This window comes from Ischnura elegans, chromosome 10 (genome assembly GCF_921293095.1).
Source record: "Ischnura elegans chromosome 10, ioIscEleg1.1, whole genome shotgun sequence".
NCBI classification, from domain to species: Eukaryota; Metazoa; Arthropoda; class Insecta; order Odonata; family Coenagrionidae; genus Ischnura; species Ischnura elegans.
Window position 1 is genome coordinate 8,695,147 of NC_060255.1, and position 23,809 is coordinate 8,718,955.

Sequence of the window (23,809 nt, forward strand, 5' to 3'; positions counted from 1 at the left end):
TACGTAATAAAACAGCGCAATAAACATGGCTATGCGTTAAATAGTATCGGAAATATGGATGAAACCTCAATGAATTTTGATATGGTTGGAAATAAGACTGTCCATCTAAAAGGTGAAAAAACTATTTTAATTAAAACAACAGGACATGAGAAGTCCAGTTTTACAGTGGTACTAGCTTGCACAGCTGATGGCGCCAAACTGAGACCAATGGTTATTTTTAAAAGAAAAACAATGCCGAAACTCAAGTTCCCTGTTGGTTGTTTTGTACATGTGAATGAAAAAGGCTGGATGGATGAAGAAGGGGTAAAGCTATGGCTTGATAACGTATGGAGCAGGCGACCAGGTGGACTTATTAAAAAACGTAGCCTACTGGTGTGGGATATGTTCAGGGCTCATTTAACTCCCAGCACCAAGGAAAGGCTTGCGAGACTAAATACAGATTCAGCAGTTATTCCTGCAGGATTGACATCATTGGTACAGCCACTGGATGTGTGCCTAAATAAGCCGTTTAAAGATCGCATTCGAGAACAGTGGAATGAGTGGATGGTTAGCGGTGAGAAGTCATTCACAAAAGGAGGAAACATGCGTGCTCCACAGTTGGATGTTTTGTGCAAATTTGTTATAAAAGCCTGGAATGACATTGATGCAAAAACAGTAATCAAGTCTTTCAAAAAGTGTGGCATATCAAATTCGTTAGATGGTATGGAGGACGACTACTTGTGGCAAAATGAAGAGGAAGTCGAAGCTGAGACCACACCATCTGATACGGAATTTGATCCATATGATGATTGCCTTACAAATGTAGAACAAGACGTTATTGATGTACTGATGATATCAAATGACGAACAGGAGGATTTTAAAGGTTTTTAAATGGAAACTGCGTTGCTGACTCGCAGTGACTTGCGAGCTCTCTCTATCGTTTGTTAACTTCCTTGTATCAGACTGCTTTAGGAAAAGTTTAATCCACTTGCACTGTTTTAGTTTTATATGTTTTATGAGGAACTGACTTATGTTTATTAGTGACCGTTTTCATGCTATCATGTCATGCCATGATGTCATAAGCATATTAATTAAAAATTTCTATATTGAAATCAAATCTGATGTTTTTTATTTACCGGTAGTGTGCGTTGGAAAAGGGGTAGTCTTATACGGAGAGTATAGCATGAATTATATATTTTAACAAAAAAGTTGGGGGTCGTCTTATACGCCCAGTCGTCTTATACGCCGGAAAATACGGTATGTGGTGGAAAGGGAGAGATGTGTGGTTTGTTTCTTGGTATGAAGTTTGGGTTTGTAAGTATTCACTTTTATTCACATACTGGCTTTGGAAATGTTAATTTTTTAATTGTTCACTAAGCATTATTCCATAACATTGCTTCCCTCTGAAGCACAGCTGGCAACAAAAATTAAAAAATAATCCTGTTTTGCCTGCATTAAAAACATCTGTTGGGCTGTAACCTTCCAGAAGTCTAATATATTCAGAATCTTTCCACTAAGTTGCTGTCTCTATGTTAACATCTTTGCTTTCACCACTCGCCATCTTGTATACAAGACTACCTATTTTTGAATCTATCCAACCAACCATTATAGATGCCGTGGAATCTTCGATTCCCAATCTTCTGGGGAAATACTTTTTCTCAAGGGCCTTGGGGCCTGTTTACACGATACATTAATGTCTGCTTGCATGAATGATTTTTGTGGACCGGAACGGGACAGGAAATGTACGAATGTAGGCAGGGGCAGATCCAGGATTTTTCTTTCTGGGAGGGGCACAGGGGGCCTGACAGGCAAAAGATCTTGTCTTAATTGAGATTAAAAACAAGATATAACAATGACTTTACTAAATTCTCTTTCTTTTTACATCAAAGATATTCTTATTGAATTAAATGATTGAGCCTCCTTGAGTAATACACAAAATAAAGCGAACGTAATGATGACCATCAGGGATGGATCCAGGGTTTCTTTCTGGGGTGCACAAGCAAGGCCATATCCAGGATTTTGTTCTGGAGGGGGGCACAATGATACCACGTTATACAAAACGAACGCAATGATAACTGGACCGTATTAAAAATCTTGCATATTTTTTAAGTGTCTGGGGGGGGCACATGCCCCCCCCATAGATCCTCCTGTGATAACCGTATTCAAATTTTGTCTATTTTTTAAGCATCTGGGTGGGGCCCCGCTCCTAAATCCGACTAGGAATGCATGAACCAAATTTGAATAGGTTCTATTTTCTGTTCATGCATACGCACAAGTTGGGTGAATACACGGTGCATTTTCGTGTTTATAATTTAGACATTAATTTGTACGGGTTAATGTACTATGTAAACAGGCCTTTAGATGACACCATTTGCAGGAACATTTGATGATCTTGCACCTAAAAACTACTCTTTTAGAATTCGTTCTATTTCTTCTTACCTGGGATTCTTCACATATATTCTCATTTTTGATAACGTCCGCACTGGTTTGCATATTTTACAATGGTATCGCGATTTTTCACCACGGAATTGAATGTTGAGACTGCGAATCCGATCGGATTGCCAGTGTCAACATTCGAATTGCTTCGCCAGCGTTTGAATCGATGCGGGTTCCGGTGTGGGAATCAACTTGCTCAAAAATTTTCATTTTCTCGTCAATTAAAAATGTCTGTTTTTCACCTCGAATTTCCATTTTCAAGCAGGATAAATTCTATTTCCCGTACTAATTGAGGATAACTTGCCAACACACGAGTATCTGAACTACTCCTCGGCGATCAAGTGCGTAGTACAAACTGTCGTGTGACTTCATAATTTTTGAAAGTTACAGTTGTTTGCGATACGCTGCTATGTGAATGGGATAATTCAAGTTTAAATAAGTTTTTTAAGTATTTAATTAACCCATCTACGCTACGCAACTGTTGAATAAAGTCAGCGCAAATGATCCCAGTTGTCGGTCAAGTTTTGTAGTTCCGGCATTTATCACGTTTCAGCACGTCTAGTTTCCTTTCAAACTCTCGTATCAAATTATAGGCTACATGATTATTGTCAGCATTCCTTCAGGAGTTCCTGCATTATAATTATTACATAGCTCGATTGCTCAAAACACCTACTTTCATATCGTGAAACTTTCCGCCGCTGACAGAAAACGAGATGACGTAGTGCAACTTTCCGACGTTAGTGGCGTTCTGTCCCGCCACATTCAAATTCTTCCCGAAAATAGTTCTCATTGCGTCTCTTTCTCTTGGATTTTTAAATACAAATGCGCGAAAGGAAGCCAAAAGACAGTTTTTAAGGGCTGATATGCACGATTTATTGTTTTAGTAGGCAAATAATTTATTTTAGCCGGCACTTAGTGATGCACATGGCGGGAAAACGAAAAAAACACGGCGTAAATACAGGGTTCTACTTACATTGGAGAGATAGGAAATATGACGGGACCCAGAAAAAAACTTGCAATTTGCGGGAAAACGTAAATTCCGATAACGCAAATACGGGGTTCTACAGTATATATATACTACTTCATTCATTCATACGGCGCCTTAAGCGCAGACATTATATATTGTATACACGCACATGTATTTATTGTTCTATCTTGTCGTATATTAAGTCGCATTCTGTGACATTGATGTTTAATGTAAATCCACATATTTTTTTGTAATATTTCAGACTTTTATATTTATAATCATGTATGATCCTAAGGGACACACTTGTCCCAGAATAATACATTTCATTTTCTATTTCTTTGTTGCAAGAAAAGTTTTCAAATCCCCACTATTTAAATTATAAAAGCTTATTTTTTGTCACATTTTGTAATATGAAAATTATCTTCATGTCTACTAAGAAGGAAATTTTAATTCTAGGGCAAGTGAATTCTGTTGAGTCATACCTAACATCTTGGTCTGATGCACCACGGAAGGTGAGTCAATGGTTTATTTTGATAATTTAATAACATATGTAGTTAGAAAGTTCCTTTAAGATATTATAGTCTGTGGGACGGATCGTATTATGAATTTCATCATTAAGTAAATTGTCGTAATTTTGGATGGGGAATCTGCTTAAATATGGCAAGCATCAGTCCATTCAGTGTGTAAGACTGAGTATGCATTTGAAATATGGGAGTTTTAATTATTTAAAACTTTATTTCACCTATTATTTAAATTCCCATTAAATGTATTTAATTATCACAATGCAAGATGTGCGTCTTTGCCCTTGTACTCACTGTCCGCTATGAGTGTCCACCAAGGCTTCATATTTCATCTCATTTTTAAGCGTTGAGAAGACAAGAAGGATGCACTATTTGACTCATCGTATTTACTCTCTTGGCAAGAAAGCTATACTTTCATTCCGTCTTACCCAGTAATCTGTGCATTGCATTTGCTTCAAATAAACGTTTGATAGGAAGTGGTCTTGAGAGTGCATTAAATGAACTGATATTTACGTAGTAGTAGTCAAAATGTTACAGCGGAAATTGGCTAGCATTATTATGAGAGATATGTTAGCTATGGAAATACATTGGCAGCAGGTAGCAGAATGATTAATGAGTCGTACATAATTGTCAGTAGTTATTCTGCGAATAATTTATGTGCGTATTGCCTTTGTCAATTGCCCATCTTCTTCTTCCTCAGGTCTCCCTTAGTGTGTGAATAAAGCAGTTTTAACATAGTGTCGTAGTCAAGGGTGTATTTTGGGGGATTGAATTGTTAGTGATGAGCACTGTCACACGGAGCAAACTCGTACTCTTAGCCATTTTCCTAGCATCTGACCTGCTAAGCAGACTCTTGTTTGTCATCTGTGAATAGCTTTCCCCACATTCCCTATCCACCCATAGCCAAGTCAACAGTGACTAGCAGTATTGTTATCATTCTCTCACTCAAGGCCTTCCCTTTGAGAGAGAATCTATGAGTAAGCGAATAACAACACAGCAACAATGGGAAGAACCTCTTCTCGCTGCACTCTTTTTTGGAGTAGACTGGCAAGGGAATGCTAAATGTGTATGGCATCACACTGGTGTTGGAGAAAGAAATTCGAATATTCATCCGCTTATCATGAATATTTCCAACATGCATGACTATGTTGGAAGAAATTGTCAGCCACTCATCCTCCACCCATCCACCTTCCTACTCCACCCCAACCTCTCCTCTCCATAACCCCTCACCCTCATCCCTAGCACATATACATATATGTATATGTATTGAGGGTTGTCCGGCAAATAACTTCGCACTCATATAATATGATGCTTTAGCTTTGAAAAGCTTAGTAGCCAAAGTAAAAAAAATACAAATATATTTTCATACAGCATGAATTTTCTTCAAGTGAAAGCCGAATCAATTGATTTCATGGCTGAAGGAGGTGGGGTAATCCGGTAATTAACCTCACTTCAATAAATTACATGAAAGTAAATTCGATCAGGTTTATTACGATGGTTAGCGATACAAATGCTCTGTCTTCCACACGAGGAAGTCCTTATCCGTTGCAGTTTCGTCAGCGCCTCTCTCTCGCTGTGCCTTCCTGGCGCTAGGTTCCGCATACCCTGGTGGTGGCGGCAGGGACCTCAGGGTCCCAGGGCAATGACCTCACTGGTGGCGACTGGCCTTGGTGATGGTGCTTGGAACCAAGAGCTCTGCCACAGTGGCTAAGGTTTTTTCATGGAATAACTGTAGATAAATGCAGTTATAGTTGACTTTAAATCATTGTAAATGAGGTACATACAATCTAAGTGCCTCTCTAATCCACCTTTTCACTGTCATTTTCACAAGTATTACTTTCAACCTTTTAAGTGGAAAAGGTGTACTAGTGAATGCCTCTCTGGTAATGAAATCACCAGTGAAAATGCCAGTTGTCACCCAGCATTTGTAGCCGAAATCTGAAGGTTACATAATACTTAGATGGTTTTTCCTGCCATCTTCTACATTCCTTTCGCACTTCTGCACAAGTTACTGTGGTCGGATGAATCATGTGAATTTCCATGTTTTGGTAGGATGACAAGTTATGGCAGACTTGTGAATTTACTTGTGGACTATATCGATGGCTAAGCTCTAACAACGCGTATCTCAAAAATAGCAACTTTTCAGGAGAGAAATAAAACGATTAATTTCTTTTACTTGCACACTGAAATTAAAAACCAAAAGTTCATAAAACTGAAAAAGAGGCATCCATTTGCAAATAAAGAGTTGTTCTTTGCTTCTATTTTATTTTTTAAATGTTATTACACTTTGTTTAAGATACCCGTCTCAAAGCAGCTGAATTTCAGGTGCATGTTGTTAGAACTTAGCCATCGATATCTATTATTGATTTAAAAAAAAAAGCTGATGATTGTTATGCTCATGCACGTGAATCTTTAACAGCATATTCTTAATTAGGGCAAAATAGCTTTACTCCTTTGTATGCATACCTCACATTCAAGGAGATAACTTTATGAGCCACTTGGGCAGTCTCTGGAAATGACACATAGCTGAAAACCTTATTTCCACTCAAACTCTTGGTTCTTAAATGAAAGCTATTCATATCCACTGTGCTCATCCTACAGTCTTTAAAGCTTTAGGTTAGAATGAGGTTGTTTAATTTTATTCTTGTCTCAATGTTGTGTTTTCAAATTAGGGTGCAGCAATCCATTATGGCACTTGGGAATCGGCTGTTCATGGTGTCGCTCACCATCACGAGCTGCCGGATTTAAGAAGAAAGTTGTACCCAGAGAAACTCCCTCAGTTCAAGCCAACTCTCAAGCCCAGGTAATCTCATTTCTATTTCTGAAAATAGATTTTACTTTTAGTGTTTACAGAAGTAAATAAAATAGAATATCAATATGTAATTCGGAACATGCAGTACCAGAGGTATTGCAGAATTATGATTTTTTAATATGATTAGGTCCTTTCCTGATTGGTGAGGTATGTAACTTACATTCAACTGCCGTTATAAACAGGGTGATTAGTGGACAAAAATAGCTTAGGGCCATGAACAATCCCTCCTCTTTGAATATCTGCTAATCAACAGGAGTATTACAACAGAACAAAGAGCTTGGGAAGGAATTTTTAGTGTGGGAGGCGAAGCATATGTGGAAGGTAATTGGAAGTTGATTAGATATGTGGATGGAGTGAGTTTAAGGTCCAGAGATGCCCTTCAGAAGAGGTGAGACACTGAACTGGAAATAGCAAAGATTATAAAGACAAGAATAGAAATGGAAACCCTTTGGAGTTTTCCTTAGAAATGGGGAGAAAGCGTAGGCTGTGATGCATCGTGCATGCAGCTAATGGTTTGGGGCAATGAAGTGGGGCTGGATGACACAGAAAAGGTAGTCAAAATTCTATCTAGAATTAACTGCCATCATGGTTATGCATGGTAGGAGGTAAATTTCAACAAATAAATAGCGATTCAGAGTTTTAATTGTCTTGATGTCATAATGGGTTTATCAAGGTTTTTCAGATCAGAAAAATGGTCCACGTTGTGTGTACAGCACCCAATTATCCATCACCAACATTTGATGTGTAGAACCTCTGGTCCATAGCATGATACTCTCCCTACTACACCACCTGAATTATGAGGAAGAATTCATAGTTGTATCTTTCATGCACCGTCATGCTGCAACGCATGTGATTGAATTTCCTCTGTACAAGGGGTGTATAGTTCTTAAAATTCCCTGTTGTATGAGTAAATTGTTAGAGAAAAATTTTGGAAGACAAATGTCTTCAAATAGTTCCTAAGCTGGTAGCAATCAGATGCCAATGAGCTTAGCATTGATTTTTTCTGCCCCTGTACATGTCTGGTGATTCAGACAGAAACTGTAACATCTTTTTCCTTGCATTTCACCAATCAATATTAGTGAGGGAAGTAAGGAAAGGGGGATTGTTTCATTACTAGTATAGTAATTTATTCCTAGTGAAGTTTCTAGGTACACGTTGTAGTTGTGTTTCTGAGGGATGAAGTTTTAATTACAGTGGAACCTCGTTAAAGCGAGTACGGGCTATAGCGACACCCCCGCTATTACGAGAGATAGCCGATGCACCGTCAATTGGCCCTATAATAAGCGTGTTAAAGAATTCGTTTTTACGAGACCCTTTTGGTGTTGGCTCTCGCCATAGCGAGGGTTTTACCGCCGGAAGACTTTCATGAAGTCTCCTTAACCTCTGTAATTGCTAGCGAACTGTTAGAAATGAAGTTAATGGAGTGCTCAGTCTCAAATTTGTGGTAAACTGTCGTTCGATAAATTTAATGATGACAAAACAATGCTTTGCATGATTTTTATTCAGTGCGGCGCTTATAAATTGTTTGAATAGTTAGTCGTTATTTGAGTAAGGAAATTTAGTGATGCAAAAAAACATCGCCTTTCGTCTGGATTTATGCTTACGTTTATCGGATAGATGTTTATCTGTCGCCACACCACTCCTGTTCCTGTATATCTGTTCGCAACAGGTATATTGGCTATTATTTGCTCCACCTCCGGTAAAGCGACAATTCGCTATAGCGAGTGTTTATTAGTGCATCGTGGGGTGTCGTTATATCGAGGTTTCACTGTATGTATAGCAATCATTTAAGGAGGGAAATGGGCAGTTTATGGACAAGTGTTGAATTTTATTACAGAATAAATGTGTGTGTGGGCATTTGTCGTTTATCATCACCTATGTTTCTAATGTCAATTGCTTTATTTATTTTGTTTAGGAAGCCTTTGCACAAGAGTGACGTTGTGAATGCATGGTGCCTCCCATTTCCAGGCTCTGACCGTTCAGTAGTCTATCGCAGTCAAAGATATTTTTATGAAAGTGAAAAGAAGCGGCCAATTCAAATGAGGCCCTATGTTCAATGTGGCTCTCTCTTCTCTGCACTCATGACTGTATTAGTTGCTGGAATATTTTTTGTGATGACAAAGTTTAAGTTGGGGAGAAGTTTGTTGCTTCAGGTAAGTTTCACATATGCCTTTAAATATTGCCCTGCCTCATTTTTTTTACATCTCTGTGGGATGGTGTTTGCTTAGTAATTCTGCTTAAGGCTAAAGTCACTGAGGTCGAGTAAAAGTTTCAAGTTGCCAAAGGACAATGAGAAATGGTTTCGTTCGAATAGCTTCCCCCTCTCCTTCTGGCCATCTCCCCCCTCTTTTCATACGACCTGCCTTCTTGGTCCTCAATTTTTGAAACACCCTGATAGCATGAGTCACATATGTTCCGTGCTCTTCTGTGACAACCAATAACTTTCCACGATTAGTGATCCCAGCATATCTAAAAAGGTCCCTATGGGTATTAATGGTGCACATACGCTGTGACTCTTCTGTTAAAACTAGCTGTTGAAAAGCCTGGGACAAGTCGATGGTTGAAAATGACTGACCACCTTGCAACTTTAGAAAGACCTCCTCCATTCTAGGTTGGGGGTACCTCTCAATTCAGTGGAACCTCGATCTATCGTTTTTCAGGGGTATGAATGAAAAAAACGATCAATGCGGTAATGTTTGGCTAGGTTGCCTATGTCCCAGGAAATGCTGGATTTTCATTTTTTCAAATTACGATATTCATTAATGGATTCAAACAAGATTTTAACTGATTACAGGATTATTATTACTTTATCGAAACACTTTGGTCATATTGTTGATTTTACTTATATATCTCTTTCAAATATCCTAAAGGAAGACGCCTCCTTGCTAAAAAAATGTTTGCAATCCACTCGACATTTGCACTGCTATTGTGGTTTTCAGTCTGATGTAAAAATTCTTATCCATCAAATGACATTTCAAGTGCACTTATAGGGCAATGTAAAACCGTATACTTATAGGGCAATGTAAGGGCGCCTAAAACAACAGATTTTGCCTACGCAGTGATTGGTTGTGAGATGGATCAAAAAGGCCAAAAATAGTTTTATTATTTGAAATGTTCCTTTCTAGTAATTAAATTTTAAATATAATTGAGACAATGTGTAAAGTGTTAACAATGTTGCGTTGATTGTCTGTGGCATGCCCACCTGACCCTCGGCTTCATCCCACTTCTCGTTTTCACTAGGTACAGTGCAACCTCGATATAACGACACCCAACGGTGCACCAATAAACACTCGCTATAGCGAATTGTCACTTAACCGGAGGTGGAGCAAATAAAGCCAATATACCTATTGCGAACAGTTATACAGTAACAGGAGTGGTGCGGCGACAGATAAATTTCTATCCGATAAACATAAGCATAAATCCAGACGAAAGGTGATTTTTTTTTGCATCGCTAAATTTCCTTACTCAAACAACGACTTACTATTCAAACAATTTATAAGCGCCGTACTGAATAAAAATCATGCAAAGCATTGTTTTGTCAATCATTATGCCAATGCACAACCGACGTAGCCATTTTTCTATGCACTTAATTAGAGCATTTACGTAATCATTCTATTTTTTGGTATTTTCCACCGAAAATTCAAAAATGAACTAATAAAACTATCGCGGTTATCTAATGCCTCAAATGTTTCCATTGGTATATGTTTATTGTCCCTGTACATTAAGCGGCAGTAAAGGGAAATAACGTATTGCATTTGTTTCTGTAGTCGAAAACGGTGGAAGGTTGTATAACGTTCCTGCCTTGGAAGACTTTTTCTATCAGATAATGTAAAATCTTCATTATCTACGGTAAAAAGGTTGCTTAGCTTGAAAAATTATGTGATTAAAATTGCTGTTGTTAAAAAAAATCCTTTTTGAGTGTTACGCTCGCGACGTATTTGAAATAATACACAGAGTTTACCACGGCACTGCAAACGAGAGTCAGTTGTTCTGTGAGTTCTTCCAGTGGCCACCAGGGGATGCTCGGCTACCCACGTGACGGAAGAGAACGCCAGTACGACTCCGACCACTGACTCAAATAGTTCACCCTTGTGAATCTGCAACGGAGAATAAATACGTCCATCCGGACAATTCACGCTCAGTATCATTGCATCGTACACCCTAAATCATCGCTAAGGCCCACTACATACCTTTAGAGGCATCATTGCAAGAAATACCTCGTACTGCACGGATTTTGTCGGGGAGTAGGATGTAAAAAAGTTCCGTTTCGTCTATGTTATATCACGTGAGGAATAATTCTTAAGATACTTATGATCGGAGTCCTTTTTTCCACGACTTCGGGTTAAGACCGAAGGCATCACCAGCAATTATGAGGGGAGATTACGCTTTGGTGCTTTGCATTAGTATAATCAACCTTCCGCACTCTTGAAATTCTCGATTCGCAGTCCATCCCTGAAATACTCCGATTTAGGCTTAGGCGTAGCCCCTTTCTCAGAAGTTCCCGTAGATTGAAGTGGGCAAAACCACCCGAACAAAGCGCATAATCCCTTGAAAAAGTGACCAGCATCGGTCGGGAAATGTTGGGGCCACCCAAGAATTGACATAGCCCAAAAGTTTTTAATCATGACGAGCACCCGCGAAAGTTTTAACGAAGAACTCCTTATAACTCTACATAGTCTGCATTCCTTGGGCGCATTTTTTTTTTTTTTTTTGAATTGTGAAGAGCGAATAAGAAGATAAATTAATTTCGACACTCATGTTACTCCTTTATTTTTATTTTCTCGCTTAGATGTGTTTGGTGTTTTTTTGGCCATGGTGTCTGCCATCAAATGCTTTCTATTCATGCAACTCATGGACGTGCGGGTATGTTGACGACAACTTTCTGACGCCCGAGGAACAAAAGAAGATAAAGCATTCGCGAATGCTAATGCCACAATATTTTCACCAAAATTAACTACTTATTTATCAAAGGACAGTTTACCTCATACATTTTAGACTGAGCACTCCATTAACTTCATTTCTAACAGATCGCTAGCAATTACAGAGATTAAGGAGTCTTGATGTAAGTTTATCTGGCGGTGAAACCCTCGCTATGGCGAGAGCCAACACCAAAAGGGCCTCGTAAAAACGAATTTTTAACATGCTTATTATAGGGTCAATTGACGGTGCATCGGCTATCTCTCGTAATAGTGGGGGTCTCGCTATAGCCCGTACTCGCTTTCACGAGGTTCCACTGTATCTTGCTCTACCCCCACCCCTGCTGTCATGTGCTAGCGGACAACCCGAGGTGTTATGCAATATTCACATGCTTATGTAGCCCAGATTCTTTCCTTCATCTTCAATTATTTTCAGTCCATCTTTTAAGTTCTCACTTGTTTCTTCGGAAGAGCCATGGTCCGAAGACAAATAAAAGTAAAACTAATAAAACTTGCTGGTTTGAAGTCAACCCACCCTGGAAAGTACGGAACCACTCGTGAGAGATGAAGTTCGGCACTAATGCTATCGCATACGGCATAAGCAGAGCTTACTGCAGAGGGTGAAGAATGACTTTATGACTGTGCAATGAAATTTTTTGTCCTATAGAGAAGTCAACTTACCTACTCATTTCTAACAATAAGTAGCATAGCTCTAGATGAGCAGATGAATTCAAATTGCTAGTTGGGAGAAACAAAATATCCTGAGAAGACAGCGCTTCGTTAGCAACTCTGAGAAGTGAGACTTGTAGCATATCTTGTAAATTGTGACCTGATCTGAAAAATGCCGCATCAACTGCCGAGAAGCTCACAATCAGCTACGAGGATATCGAGATTTGCCAGAAATCACCATCGTATTATTCCAACTATTTCCTTGCTTAAAATGCCCAAATAACATTAGAAAATCTTTGTTTGGTATCATTCTTTTTTGAATTATGTACACATTACTAAAATTTCAATCTAATAAAAGTATAATACCAATTGCCGAAATTCATAGTTAGACACCTTTTGGGCTAATAGGTGATTCATGCGGCAGTTGACCTCCAGAAACTGGGAACTTTGAAGGAGGAAGAGATCCAAAATCCAAAATGTGCGCACAGGGTGCTTTTTAAAGGCTCAAAAGTCCCTCGTTTCGCCAAGGCAACAGAAAACGCTAAGTTGGCAAAATTCCAGAAAACCTCCCTTTTACTAGATATTCGGTAGTTTAGAATTCGGAATTACTGGTCTTCTGCTGTCCCTTTATTTCACTCATCTTTATTGATGCAATGACGATTTTTTGAGTACCTCCTTATACCTTTTCTTATTACAGTAAATTCCGGTTATTACGCGCCTCACTTTACCGCGGTTTCGGATATACCGCGGGTCTCACCATGTCCCCCGAAATGATTACATTGACCTTTTTTTTTGAGGTAGGTAACTTTGTGGCGAATTTTATCTCGGCGTGTCTACCGACGCATCGCAACGGCGCTACTTCAAGCGACTGTATTAACGCGGTTGGCGACGTATTCCATACATTGTTTCGTAGCCATAAAAAAAACTCGGTAATTCCTGATCGGTCATTGTGTCTTGTGAACTCGAGCTGAAAAGTGTGTTGCACGGCTATAATAATTTTCGAGATTCAGGGAGATTGAGATAATTCTCTTTCGTACGTTCGCACCGCGGCGCTCAAACCAAGGTAGGTACTCAATGCCCACAGGCTTCGAGTATTTAACAATGAATGGGCTGTTTTACCTTTGTCTTAATATGAATATGAAAATTACTTTTTTACGAAAATTTTCATTGATTTTAGGGTTAAAACGATGTCTGCCAAAAGGAAAACTTACACAATAAAAGAAAAGTTGGGCATAATCGACAGAGTGAAACGCGGTGATTCAAAATCAACTTTATTCAGGGAGTTTGGTGTTCCTGAAGGAACTATTCGTGGTTGGATGAAAGAAGAAGATAAATTACGATCATTTGTTGATCAAGTGGATGACGAAATAGGACTTGATAGAAAAAAGGCTAGATTGAGTGCTGCTGGTGATGTGGATGAATGTTTGTTTACGTGGTTTGTTCAGAAGCGCAGTGAAGGTGTTCCATTATCCGGTCCACTTTTACAAGCACAGGCAATTAAATTAAATAAACAAATAGGTGGTGCTCATGATTTTGTTGCTTCTGCTGGCTGGCTATCGAGGTGGAAAATTCGCCACGGGGTAGCGCAAGTTAACATGCAAGGAGAATCTCGTTCCAGTGACAGTGAAGCAGCTGTGGGACTTTACGCAAGATGATTGATGAACGTGAGTACAATGAAGAGCAATTGTATAACTGCGATGAAACCGCTCTCTACTACAGATTGCTTCCAACAAAATCACTTGATATTAAGAAGTCGGCAAATAAATCCGGAATAAAAACGAGCAAAGAAAGAGTGATTTTATTACTGTGCGCTAACAAATCAGGAAGTCACAAGTTAAAACCTCTGTGTATTGGTAAAAATCGAAGTCCTCGGTGCTTCAAGCACGTTAATATGACAGCACTACCCATAAATTACAAAAACAGTCAGAATGCCTGGATGACTCGAGACATTTTTTTATCTTGGTTCAATGAAGATTTTGTTCCATCGGTTAAGAGCCACTTAAAATCAAAAAAGTTAGAAGAGAAGGCACTACTTCTGTTAGATAACTGTCCGGCCCATCCGTCTTCTGAGCTCTTGATATCGAGGGATGGCAAAATAGTGGCTTCGTTTTTACCAAAAAATACGACAGCTCTTATTCAGCCCATGGACCAAGGGATAATCAGAGCATTTAAAGCCCACTATCGGCGGGAATTGCTCACTAGTGTCATAAATTCAGAACTGCAGGTACAAGAATATCTGAAAACAGTCACCCTGAAGAACATGGCTTATAATATTGGTTTGGCATGGAAGAAAATAACTTCAGCTACAATCCTAAATTGCTGGTCAAAGTGCAAGTATACAGCGGGCAATAGCATGGAAGACGAAGACGAATTTTTGGGTTTCACGGAAGAGGACGCACGTGAAGCTTCAGATGTTCTTTGTAATAAGCTATTTGTGAGTGATCTCGAGGCCTGGGTTCGCGAAGACGAGGAAACTCCTGTATCTGCTTATAAGAGTGACGAAGAAATTGTGGCTGCAGTCCTGAGCCGCGCAAAAACAGCAGCATCATCGGAAGATGAGAGCGAGAATGAAGAAGACGAAAGTGAGGTCGAGATGCCAAAAATTGGCCATTTATTACATAATATAAGTGAATTGATGAATTGGTTGGAGGGACAAAGTGATTGCGATAGTATTCATCTGTTGCACTTGCAAAGCATAAAAAATTACGCGACAAAGAAACGCCATCAACTATCGTGGCAAAAGAAAATATCCGAGTACTTTAGTAACTCCCGTTAAAGTAGAGCGTCTAAATCATAAAATAAATATTTTAATAATGTATTACGCAAATAAATTGGCTATAAAAATTACCTTTAAGGGTTTTTTTTATTGCTTCCCACGCAGATTCCCGTAATAACGCGGTTGTCCGATAACGCGGGTGTAAACTATGTCCCCCTAGACCCGCGTTATAACCGAATTTTACTGTATATTAGAAATGCAATAGTCACCTACATGTCACTTATACAGAAAAAATTTTAAATTTCATCGAGACCACTGAAATATGCGTAAAAATGGAATCACTAATGTCCATAATAATATTCCGTGTGGGAATGCTTTTAAGTTGATTTATATTATAATTTTCTTAAAACATTTCATTAAAACAGTTGTCATTCTCTCATTACTTATATTTTTACTACCCATTTTTTTAGCTGATTCCTGAAAAGTATTATCCAACCTTCATTGGGCAGAGAACATTTAATCAATGAATTTTTTCTGCATGCAGCACCTTTTAGTTACTCAAAATTATATTTTTAATTCATAAAATGCCATTTCAATCATTACAGACCCTAAAACCCGAAAAAAATGGCGTGTCCTCATTTAGTGTTTTTCCTCATTTAGTGTTTTAAATTTTGTCCCCCCTGTAAAACGTTAAATAAGGATTTTGCTGTATGTCTTGACCATTTCAGACTTGTCCAAAAGTAACTCCAAGAGATATTATTTACATATTGCATTTCAGTGCTTATTAATTCCACTTTTGGTTACAGCTAACAATAAAAGCTTTTGCAGAAAGGTTTATTTAGGTATTTTTGTTTCTATTAATGGACCAAGCTGCCTTTCTGCATTACCTGAATTTTATATACATTGATTGTTTGTTATTAGATGATTTAGCACATTAATCATTTTGTTTTTATGTTTGATAAAGTTTTTGTTAAGTGCAATATTTTTATCACTGTTACAATGTTTCTAGTTACGATATTGCTCTTTTTTTCTCTAACTTATAATTTCTGGGGCTATCCAACTTTTTTGTCTTGAGTCTGAAATACAAAGTCAGAACTTTTGAAATGGAAAAGTTATATCAAACAGGTACTTGTGTTAATTCTACTATGTTAGACTAAAGTAATGCGTGACATTGAAGCAGATAGTTTATTTTCCTTGTTAATTTAGATTTCTTTTTCAAGATGTGCGAGTTGCTATAAACTATAATATTCATTTATCATATAGCCCTACCTTTAGTATTAATATGTACTGTAAAGCCATTATGCAGTTATTAGGTACTAAATTATTTGAGCTTTCAACAACAACTTAAGTACCTATGCTTAAGCCATCCATAAATCTTTATTCATTTACATTTTTGCTCAACTTTTGTGTGAATCATACGCCATTGATGTGATGCACAGAATGGATCTCATTTTGGTCATAGGAACGACCTACCATTTATTACTAGTACCATGTTGCTGTTTTTACTTATTTATTGCCACACCACTGAAAAAAGTGCTATTTGCCCTCTACATTGGCGTTTTCATATCATTTAACAATTAAAGATGCGCAAGAATATCCTTGCCCTGGGTAAGGGAAACCTACCTACGATCTTCGGTGTGGCAAGCAAGGACTTTACCCTGCCACGTATAAAGAACTTTCTTGTGATTGAGTTACTTGAAAGCTTAGTTAGTTCTATGTGGTTATTATATATTAGTACTAGCTGACCCGGCGAACTTCGTACCGCCTAACATTCAATGAACTCATAGTTTAGTTGCACCATTTATAAATAAGGAGCGGCTGTATCGTTTTAATCATATTTGATTTATTATAAATTAAATGATAAAATATTGATGAAATAAAAATTATAAGCATTCAGTTGTTGGCTATTTGTGTTATTAACCGTAAAAAAATGTTTTTAGGTCTAAGTCCGTAGCGTAAACTTGGCTCGTCACGGGGCAGGGTAACGCAACGCTAGACCGACGCTTGACTGATGCTCAAAATAGAGTAAGAAAAGCCCCTATGAAGCAGCATTCGTATCAAATGACTTTAGGCGCGGCAGTTATAGTATCTCTGTTAGGAATAAAATGCACTGCGTAAACGTGCTGTTAAAACCCCCCCCAAAAGCTCAGAGAATCTTTTTATAAAACATTTGGTTATTAATATTAGGGGGACGGATGAGTCACAAAATATTTAACTGTTCACACAGCCGCAAAACCTACCATTTTTAACCTTTTATCCTAAAAAATGTCTGGGGAGGGCCCCCACACCTCTCGCTTACCTTGGCGAGTTTTCTACACCCCACAGACCCGCCAGTATTAGCTGCACCTATCCTTAATTCCTAGCTGCACACTTGAAGCGAAGGAAGAAATACAGTGGATGGTTTACCGACGCGTAAACATACCACACATTATTTACCATGAGAAAATCATGGGTTTTCACTGACACATGAGAACAGACATCACAAAAACTGACCATGCGATTTGTTAATCGTTATCACGAATGCGACACTAATTGGAAACTGAATGCGTTTAAGCTCAAAAGGCCGTATAAGTTGGGATCATGAATTCTTCGGATTGAGAACTTCCTCATCTTTGAATTTTCCTTTGAGTATAGTGGTGTGAATCACTTTCATTATCAGTTTTTTTAATAACCAAACACGTTCCGTTGGATAGTTTTGGTTGGTTTAGGTTTCGAAAGATCATGAACACAGATCCTACCTTTAGCTGTAAATCGTGCCGTGGTAAGCCAGGTGCGTCCAAGGACTTTAAATATTCAGATAGATAGTTGGTGACTTCGTCTTCGTTTATTACAAAGTTAAAAGATTTGAATTTATGCAGAGTACACGGACATTACTGATAATCAACAATTGCTTGGAGATTTGTTTACACTCACGGTGGTCATGTGTTTGTTGACAACTCAATTCGAGCTGAGCTTACCTTTAATTCAATTATTTTAATACTATATTAGTATTACTTCAATATTTTTAACATGTTTGAACATTTAAATTTTTTTAATATTGTTAAAAAGACCAGTCAATATATTTGTAAAAACGAAAAAAAATCTAATTTTTTTGACTTTCTTAACAATCAACTCCTAAAAACATATATCTAAGATAAAGTTGAATTTATTTTGTGAACTTTTCCTATTTTTTAATGCCCTATATGTTATCCGGGGCTGAGACGAATCCAAAGAGCCTATAATGTCACTAAAATCGGTGCTGCCGTTCTCGAGTTATAAGTGTTCTAACTAACATGATTTTCGACTTTCTTTTATATATATAGATAATAGGTCAGGGTTGACAGTAGGAGTGGTGTGTTTCTTAGAACTATGGTTTCCCATTCCATTGCCAGTATTAATATTTCACTTTCCATTTGCACTCTATTTACAGCACCCCAAAATATTCTCTTTTGGATTCATAAGTCATGAGGGACCATCAGAAGAAGCAATGCAATCGACTAAATTCAAGATGACCTTTGACCTCTTGGGATGGTCAGAAGAGTTATCAGAGCCGACTGACAATCATGTATCTATGCCAGACAGACGAATTATTGGAGAAGTTCAGGGTACAAATCCTGGGTATGGTGCAACTTGCGTTGCTCTGTTATTGGCTGGATTGACTGCCCTTGATGAAGCTGACAAAATGCCTGAGAGGTAATTGTGTAGAAGAATTGTGAATCTGTTGTTTAAATCTTAGTATCTTTTTATTTATTATTTCATTCTCAGAGAAATAAGTTTCTGCTTAGTGACGAAATTGTGTTATCCTCATTTTTCAGGGGTGGTGTTTATGCTCCAGGAGCAGCTTTTGCGAAGACCTCTCTGGTTGAGAAGCTGTGCAAACATGGGTTCACTTTTGAAGTCATCAAGGAAGAGGATCTAAAGTAATTCCCTACAATATGGGGACTTCATTTCTCTTCTTCAGAGATGCTTGTCATGAGGTGGTGTCGCCTGGGGAATGCTTCATTGCATAGGTGTGTGGGTCTCTAAAATATCTCTGGTGCTACTTAGGAATGGAGAAGAATGACCAAGTTAAAATACAAAAACAGGGAAGCACAATTTGTATTTGATGAATTTCAAAGGTGTTATTTTCAAGGCTTGGGATAGCTTTAAACATTAGTAGTATGTATACTTAACATCATCTGTCAGGAATGTCCACTTACACTGCTGTTTGCTAATGAAGCCAATGCTCCTTTATAAATTTCTAGTTTACTAGAATTTTGTCCAGAGTTAAGCTCATTCAAACAGTGTGTCTTTGCATTAAATGCCCATAGCTCCTGCCATCTTCTGCCGTAATTGGCTTCCGATGGTGGGGTGAATATTTTAATCTGCTCTTTGGATAAAGTGAACGATAGGTCATGTTGAATACTAATGAATTCATCTTCCTTACTTAGTTAATGGCCATTGCCATTGAGGGAAGTGGATGAAGGTTGTGGTTTCTTTCATTATATGTACTTATGAAAACTAATTTTTGCTCCTTTTTGCATTTTGTTAAGGGCTGCATACATCCATCATTCCTCACAGATAAGACTGATAGGCTTACTTATTTCTGAATTTACCCATTCTGTCAAAGGCCTTTTGTACCAGGTTGCTTCTTTGCATTTATATTTTGTAATTAGTGAATAGGTTCATACAACATGTCTGCTTTTATTTTTTAATTTAAGTATTTATATTTGTAAAGTTAGTTGCCTTTACATGGTAATTTTGTCATTTGGATTTTTGATCAATTATGAACTGATAGAATAAAATATATTCCTATTCATTGTTTGTTTCAATCGTGTTGGAGGCATTACAAAAATGAAGGTGGTATGTAATAGCACTTTTAAACAACTCTTGGGAAATTAAATTTTATAAATAATATCTAAAGTTCTAATGGTATATTTATTCTTCTATAGCTATAAAAATAATGAATTGATTTTGTATGTTGTAGTGGCTAATCTGTAAGCTGTGCAAGTTTCCTATAATATACATTTTTCTCTATATTGTCTTAATGATTTAACTTATGTGTACTAATTTCCAAAGTTATATTTCAGCACTTTTTGTTGATATTTTTGTACTTTTGTAAGATCAGATTCAGAACTTTCCTGCTAGCATAAGTGGACTTGTACGCCTGGGATATTCATGAATTACATGGAAACTCAATCAATTTAGAGAGAGGTTATCTGTGTTCATGGTGTATTCAACAGATGTGAGGCGTGGGATATTCATGTTATGTACAAATAAACTTCCGCTGTTATGCCTGCAAAACAAGCTAATTGGGATTGAAATAGCTTCATAGTAATTTAACTACCATTATTTACTTTAGTTTAGCCATGCTTACATGATCATCACAGCCAAAGCATCACTTTTCTGATAAACTTATATGCCAACAAAGCCCTGCATAACTTACATCATCAGTATAAACATCTTGATCCATCTTTGAAACCTCTGTACTTGCAGAAGGTTAAATAATGTAAAATGAAAGTGTCTCGGTTTCGGCGTTAGATGAATGATAATATAATTCAATCTTCTAGAAATACTGTGAAAGCAGCCAGGGGCTTAATTAATTCTAATACAAAAAGCGGTCATCTTCAAGATGTGGGCAACTTTTAATGGCCTTACTATCTCTGATCCTGTAAAACTTGCTTACAATTTCCGTAATCAAGTCACCTTTAAAACCAACCCATCTAATTGATGTATCATTATCGACAGGACACACACTTCTGGCCTTTTTCTTTTTCCAACATTTCCCAATGAGTCACTGATTATTGTACTTTCATTTTAGAATACCTGGTCTTCAGGTATTGATGAAATACCCATTCCAGTCACAAAAGCATCAATTCATGTGATCATAAAACCACTTGCTGAAAAGTTTCTTGGGTTTTCCACTGGTTGATGTTTTCCATGTCTCCCGAGGTTTGGAGCAGCGATTTGCTGTTCATCCTCAGGGGATCTTCCGAATGATAATATAATTCACTATATTGTCACACTTTTATTGCACAAATAAAAACACCTGTCCATATAGCTATTTTTTCACTGTCTGCAGTTATTTGCCTTTCTGAAGTTTGCTCTTGTTGCTCCCATTCCAAGACAGAGGTGCAGTCAGCATTTCTGACAATTACAGTCCCATCTCTGTAGAAAGTAGTGCATAGTATTTTCAAAAATTCTTGAGACCTTGGTACATATATTGGAGGATTAAAGATTTTCTTGAAGGTAACCAGCTTATAAAAAACACTCAACGTGGCTTCAGAAAAGGCAGGTTGAGTGCTTTTTGCCACCACTGCTGCGCTCTTCCAATTACATTACACTCCCGATTGTCCCAATGGCTAATGCAATGGGAAAGGCGGCATGAACAATCGGAAAAGACGGATTATACAAACTTTTATTTCTTGTAATTTTCATAATTTACGTAAATCAAACAATTTATTATTACTTATGCACATTTTCTACTATTTTACATTGTTTTCCGTAATCATCAAGAGCTTTCTCTTCCCTAACGCGATATTGTTTGCGGTGATTAAGTGATTGTACTCTTATTCCTACTGTTATACATAATACCTGGTTACCGAAAACCACGCAATGTCACGGGTTCAGAAAAGTGGTTTGCAGGAATGCTTCGTAACCACTGCACGACTTTACAAATTACAGTGACAGGCACCATGCTGAGTAGTCGCATCTCACACAAGTTGCCTGGGATGCAACTGCTGTGCGATGCGGATCTGTAACCACTGCACCCGATCCTGAACCGAGATGTTTGGGAAAGAGGAGCATGGAACTCATGTAAAGGCAACAGGTGCGCAATTAGGCCATCGCTCAGTAGCAGTTTTAGGAAACCAGTACTTAAGACAAATTGTCTATGCAGGTAGTGTAGCATTGTATTTTTTTAAATGCAAATATTTTGGTGCTTTTGCATTGGATTTTATTTTTTTTATAACGATCACCGAAAACTTCGAAGGACCGTGAACTCATGCATGGATAATTTGATACCCGGATAAACCGCAGCCGGATAATTGGGAGTAATCTGCTGTAACATGTAAATGAACTGAACTTAGGTTTCAGTGAGAAATAACATCCTTGGGCATTTTCTATGACGGAAGTGAAGCTTTTGACAGCATAGACCATAATTTCTTGTTTGGCAAATTCAGAAATCTGGGTATTGAAGGTATACCTCTTACTTGGTCTTACCTCACTGGCAGAAAGCAAATAGTTCAATTTATTCATCAATCTACAATTGGTGCAATCCGAGTAAGGTCAACTCCTTGAGAAATAAAATGCGGTGTTCCCCAAGGATCAGTCTTTGGGCCCTTTACTCTTCATTATTTTCATGAATGATCTGTCCTTCTCTGCAGCTAACTGCAAGCCATGAAACCAATGACCTACAGTTAAATAATGCTAAAACAACATTTTTATCCCTAGGAAAAAGTCCCAACCAACCTATATAGTACATTACTTACCCTAAATGGACTTAGCACCTAGAAACTACTAATTTTTTGGGACTCAACATAAGTGAGAATCTCTCGTGGAAGGAACAGCTTGACATGCTTGCCAGTAGAGTGGCAACTGGACTATTTATGATAGGAAGACTCATTTCAGTTATTTCGCAGGAATGCTTAAAATTATTGTATTTTGCTGAAATTCATTCCTTACTTACATATGGTATTATTGTCTGGGGTAGTTCTCCCGAGACTAGCAAAATTTTCTCTCTGTAAAAACAAGCTGCAAAAGCAATCGCAGGAATCTCAGAGAACATGGCAGACCATTTTTCAAATCCTAAGGTGTTCTAACCCTACCCTGTCTATTCATTCTGCAATGCTCCTCCTAGGTTAAGGAAAATCCTCGTATATTTGAACCAAATAGCTCCTTTGACTCTCATGACAACCAAGAGAATAGGGGTGTTCACCAATTGAGATTCAACTCCAGTTTCACCAAAAACAGACCACATTTTACCTGCACTCAAATTTATAATCATCTGCCTCCTAAACTTAAAAGAATCTCTGAAGTAGTAAAAGTAAAAAGGCAATTAAAGTCTTTTCTTCTTGATAATGCCTTTTATAGCTAGATAGCCATTGCTGAATGTTATGAACTGTAAATTTTAGGAATGCACGTGTTACTTTTGTGTTACTCATGCGTTACTTTTGTGTGTTTTTATGTAATGATTATTTATGTTTCTCTCTAATGTAATGAGATATTTTTTTTAAATTTGACTCCTTTCATTGTCTCTAAGACCATACGGAAATAAAGACTACATTATTACCTGCATGAAGTAAGCAGAGAGGAAAAAACCTCACAGCCAATATGAGATTAATTTCTTTGTTTTAGAATTCATATTAATTGTCAAAAGCAAACACAAATGCTCAAAAATTACAAATCATTCTCTACAATGGCAAAAAATGGTAGAATTTATTCAGAGTTGTCTCTTATCATTTTATGTGTAATATTTCTAATCCTGCCGCGTGAACGGCTGTGAAATATACTAGAATTGCCATGAGAAAAAATTCCCCTGGACCGGGAATAGAACCATGGACCTTTGGCTTTCCGGGCCAATGTGCAGACCACTACGCTATCCAGCTACGCATAGTGGTCTGCGCGTTGGCCCGGAAAGCCAAAGGTCCGTGGTTCTATTCCCGCTTCCGGGGGAATTCTTTCTCATGGCAATTCTTGTATCTATCATTCTATGGTTCAATATTATCAGGAATAGTCTTTAAAGTGATAAATATGTTTACATTTTGAGTATTATTGAGCAAGAGCTGCCGTCTCACACCCCCTCTTTTCCATCCCCATGAACAAACTTTTACAGTG

At 37.8% G+C, this 23,809-nt stretch overlaps 1 protein-coding gene across 2 annotated transcripts in view; it reads left to right on the plus strand.

The window, feature by feature from the left end:
* The window catches only part of LOC124167357 (saccharopine dehydrogenase-like oxidoreductase), a 29,390-nt gene extending 9,379 nt beyond the window's left edge, over positions 1-20,011 (plus strand). For both annotated transcript variants that reach the window (XM_046545364.1, XM_046545365.1), the window contains exons 6-10: positions 3,839-3,894; positions 6,576-6,706; positions 8,631-8,868; positions 18,426-18,688; positions 18,811-20,011. In XM_046545364.1, the coding sequence (XP_046401320.1) occupies positions 3,839-3,894; positions 6,576-6,706; positions 8,631-8,868; positions 18,426-18,688; positions 18,811-18,919 (797 nt within the window). In that variant the 3' untranslated portion in view covers positions 18,920-20,011. The remainder of the gene's footprint in view (positions 1-3,838; positions 3,895-6,575; positions 6,707-8,630; positions 8,869-18,425; positions 18,689-18,810) is intronic.
* The last annotated feature ends 3,798 nt before the right edge of the window (positions 20,012-23,809 follow it).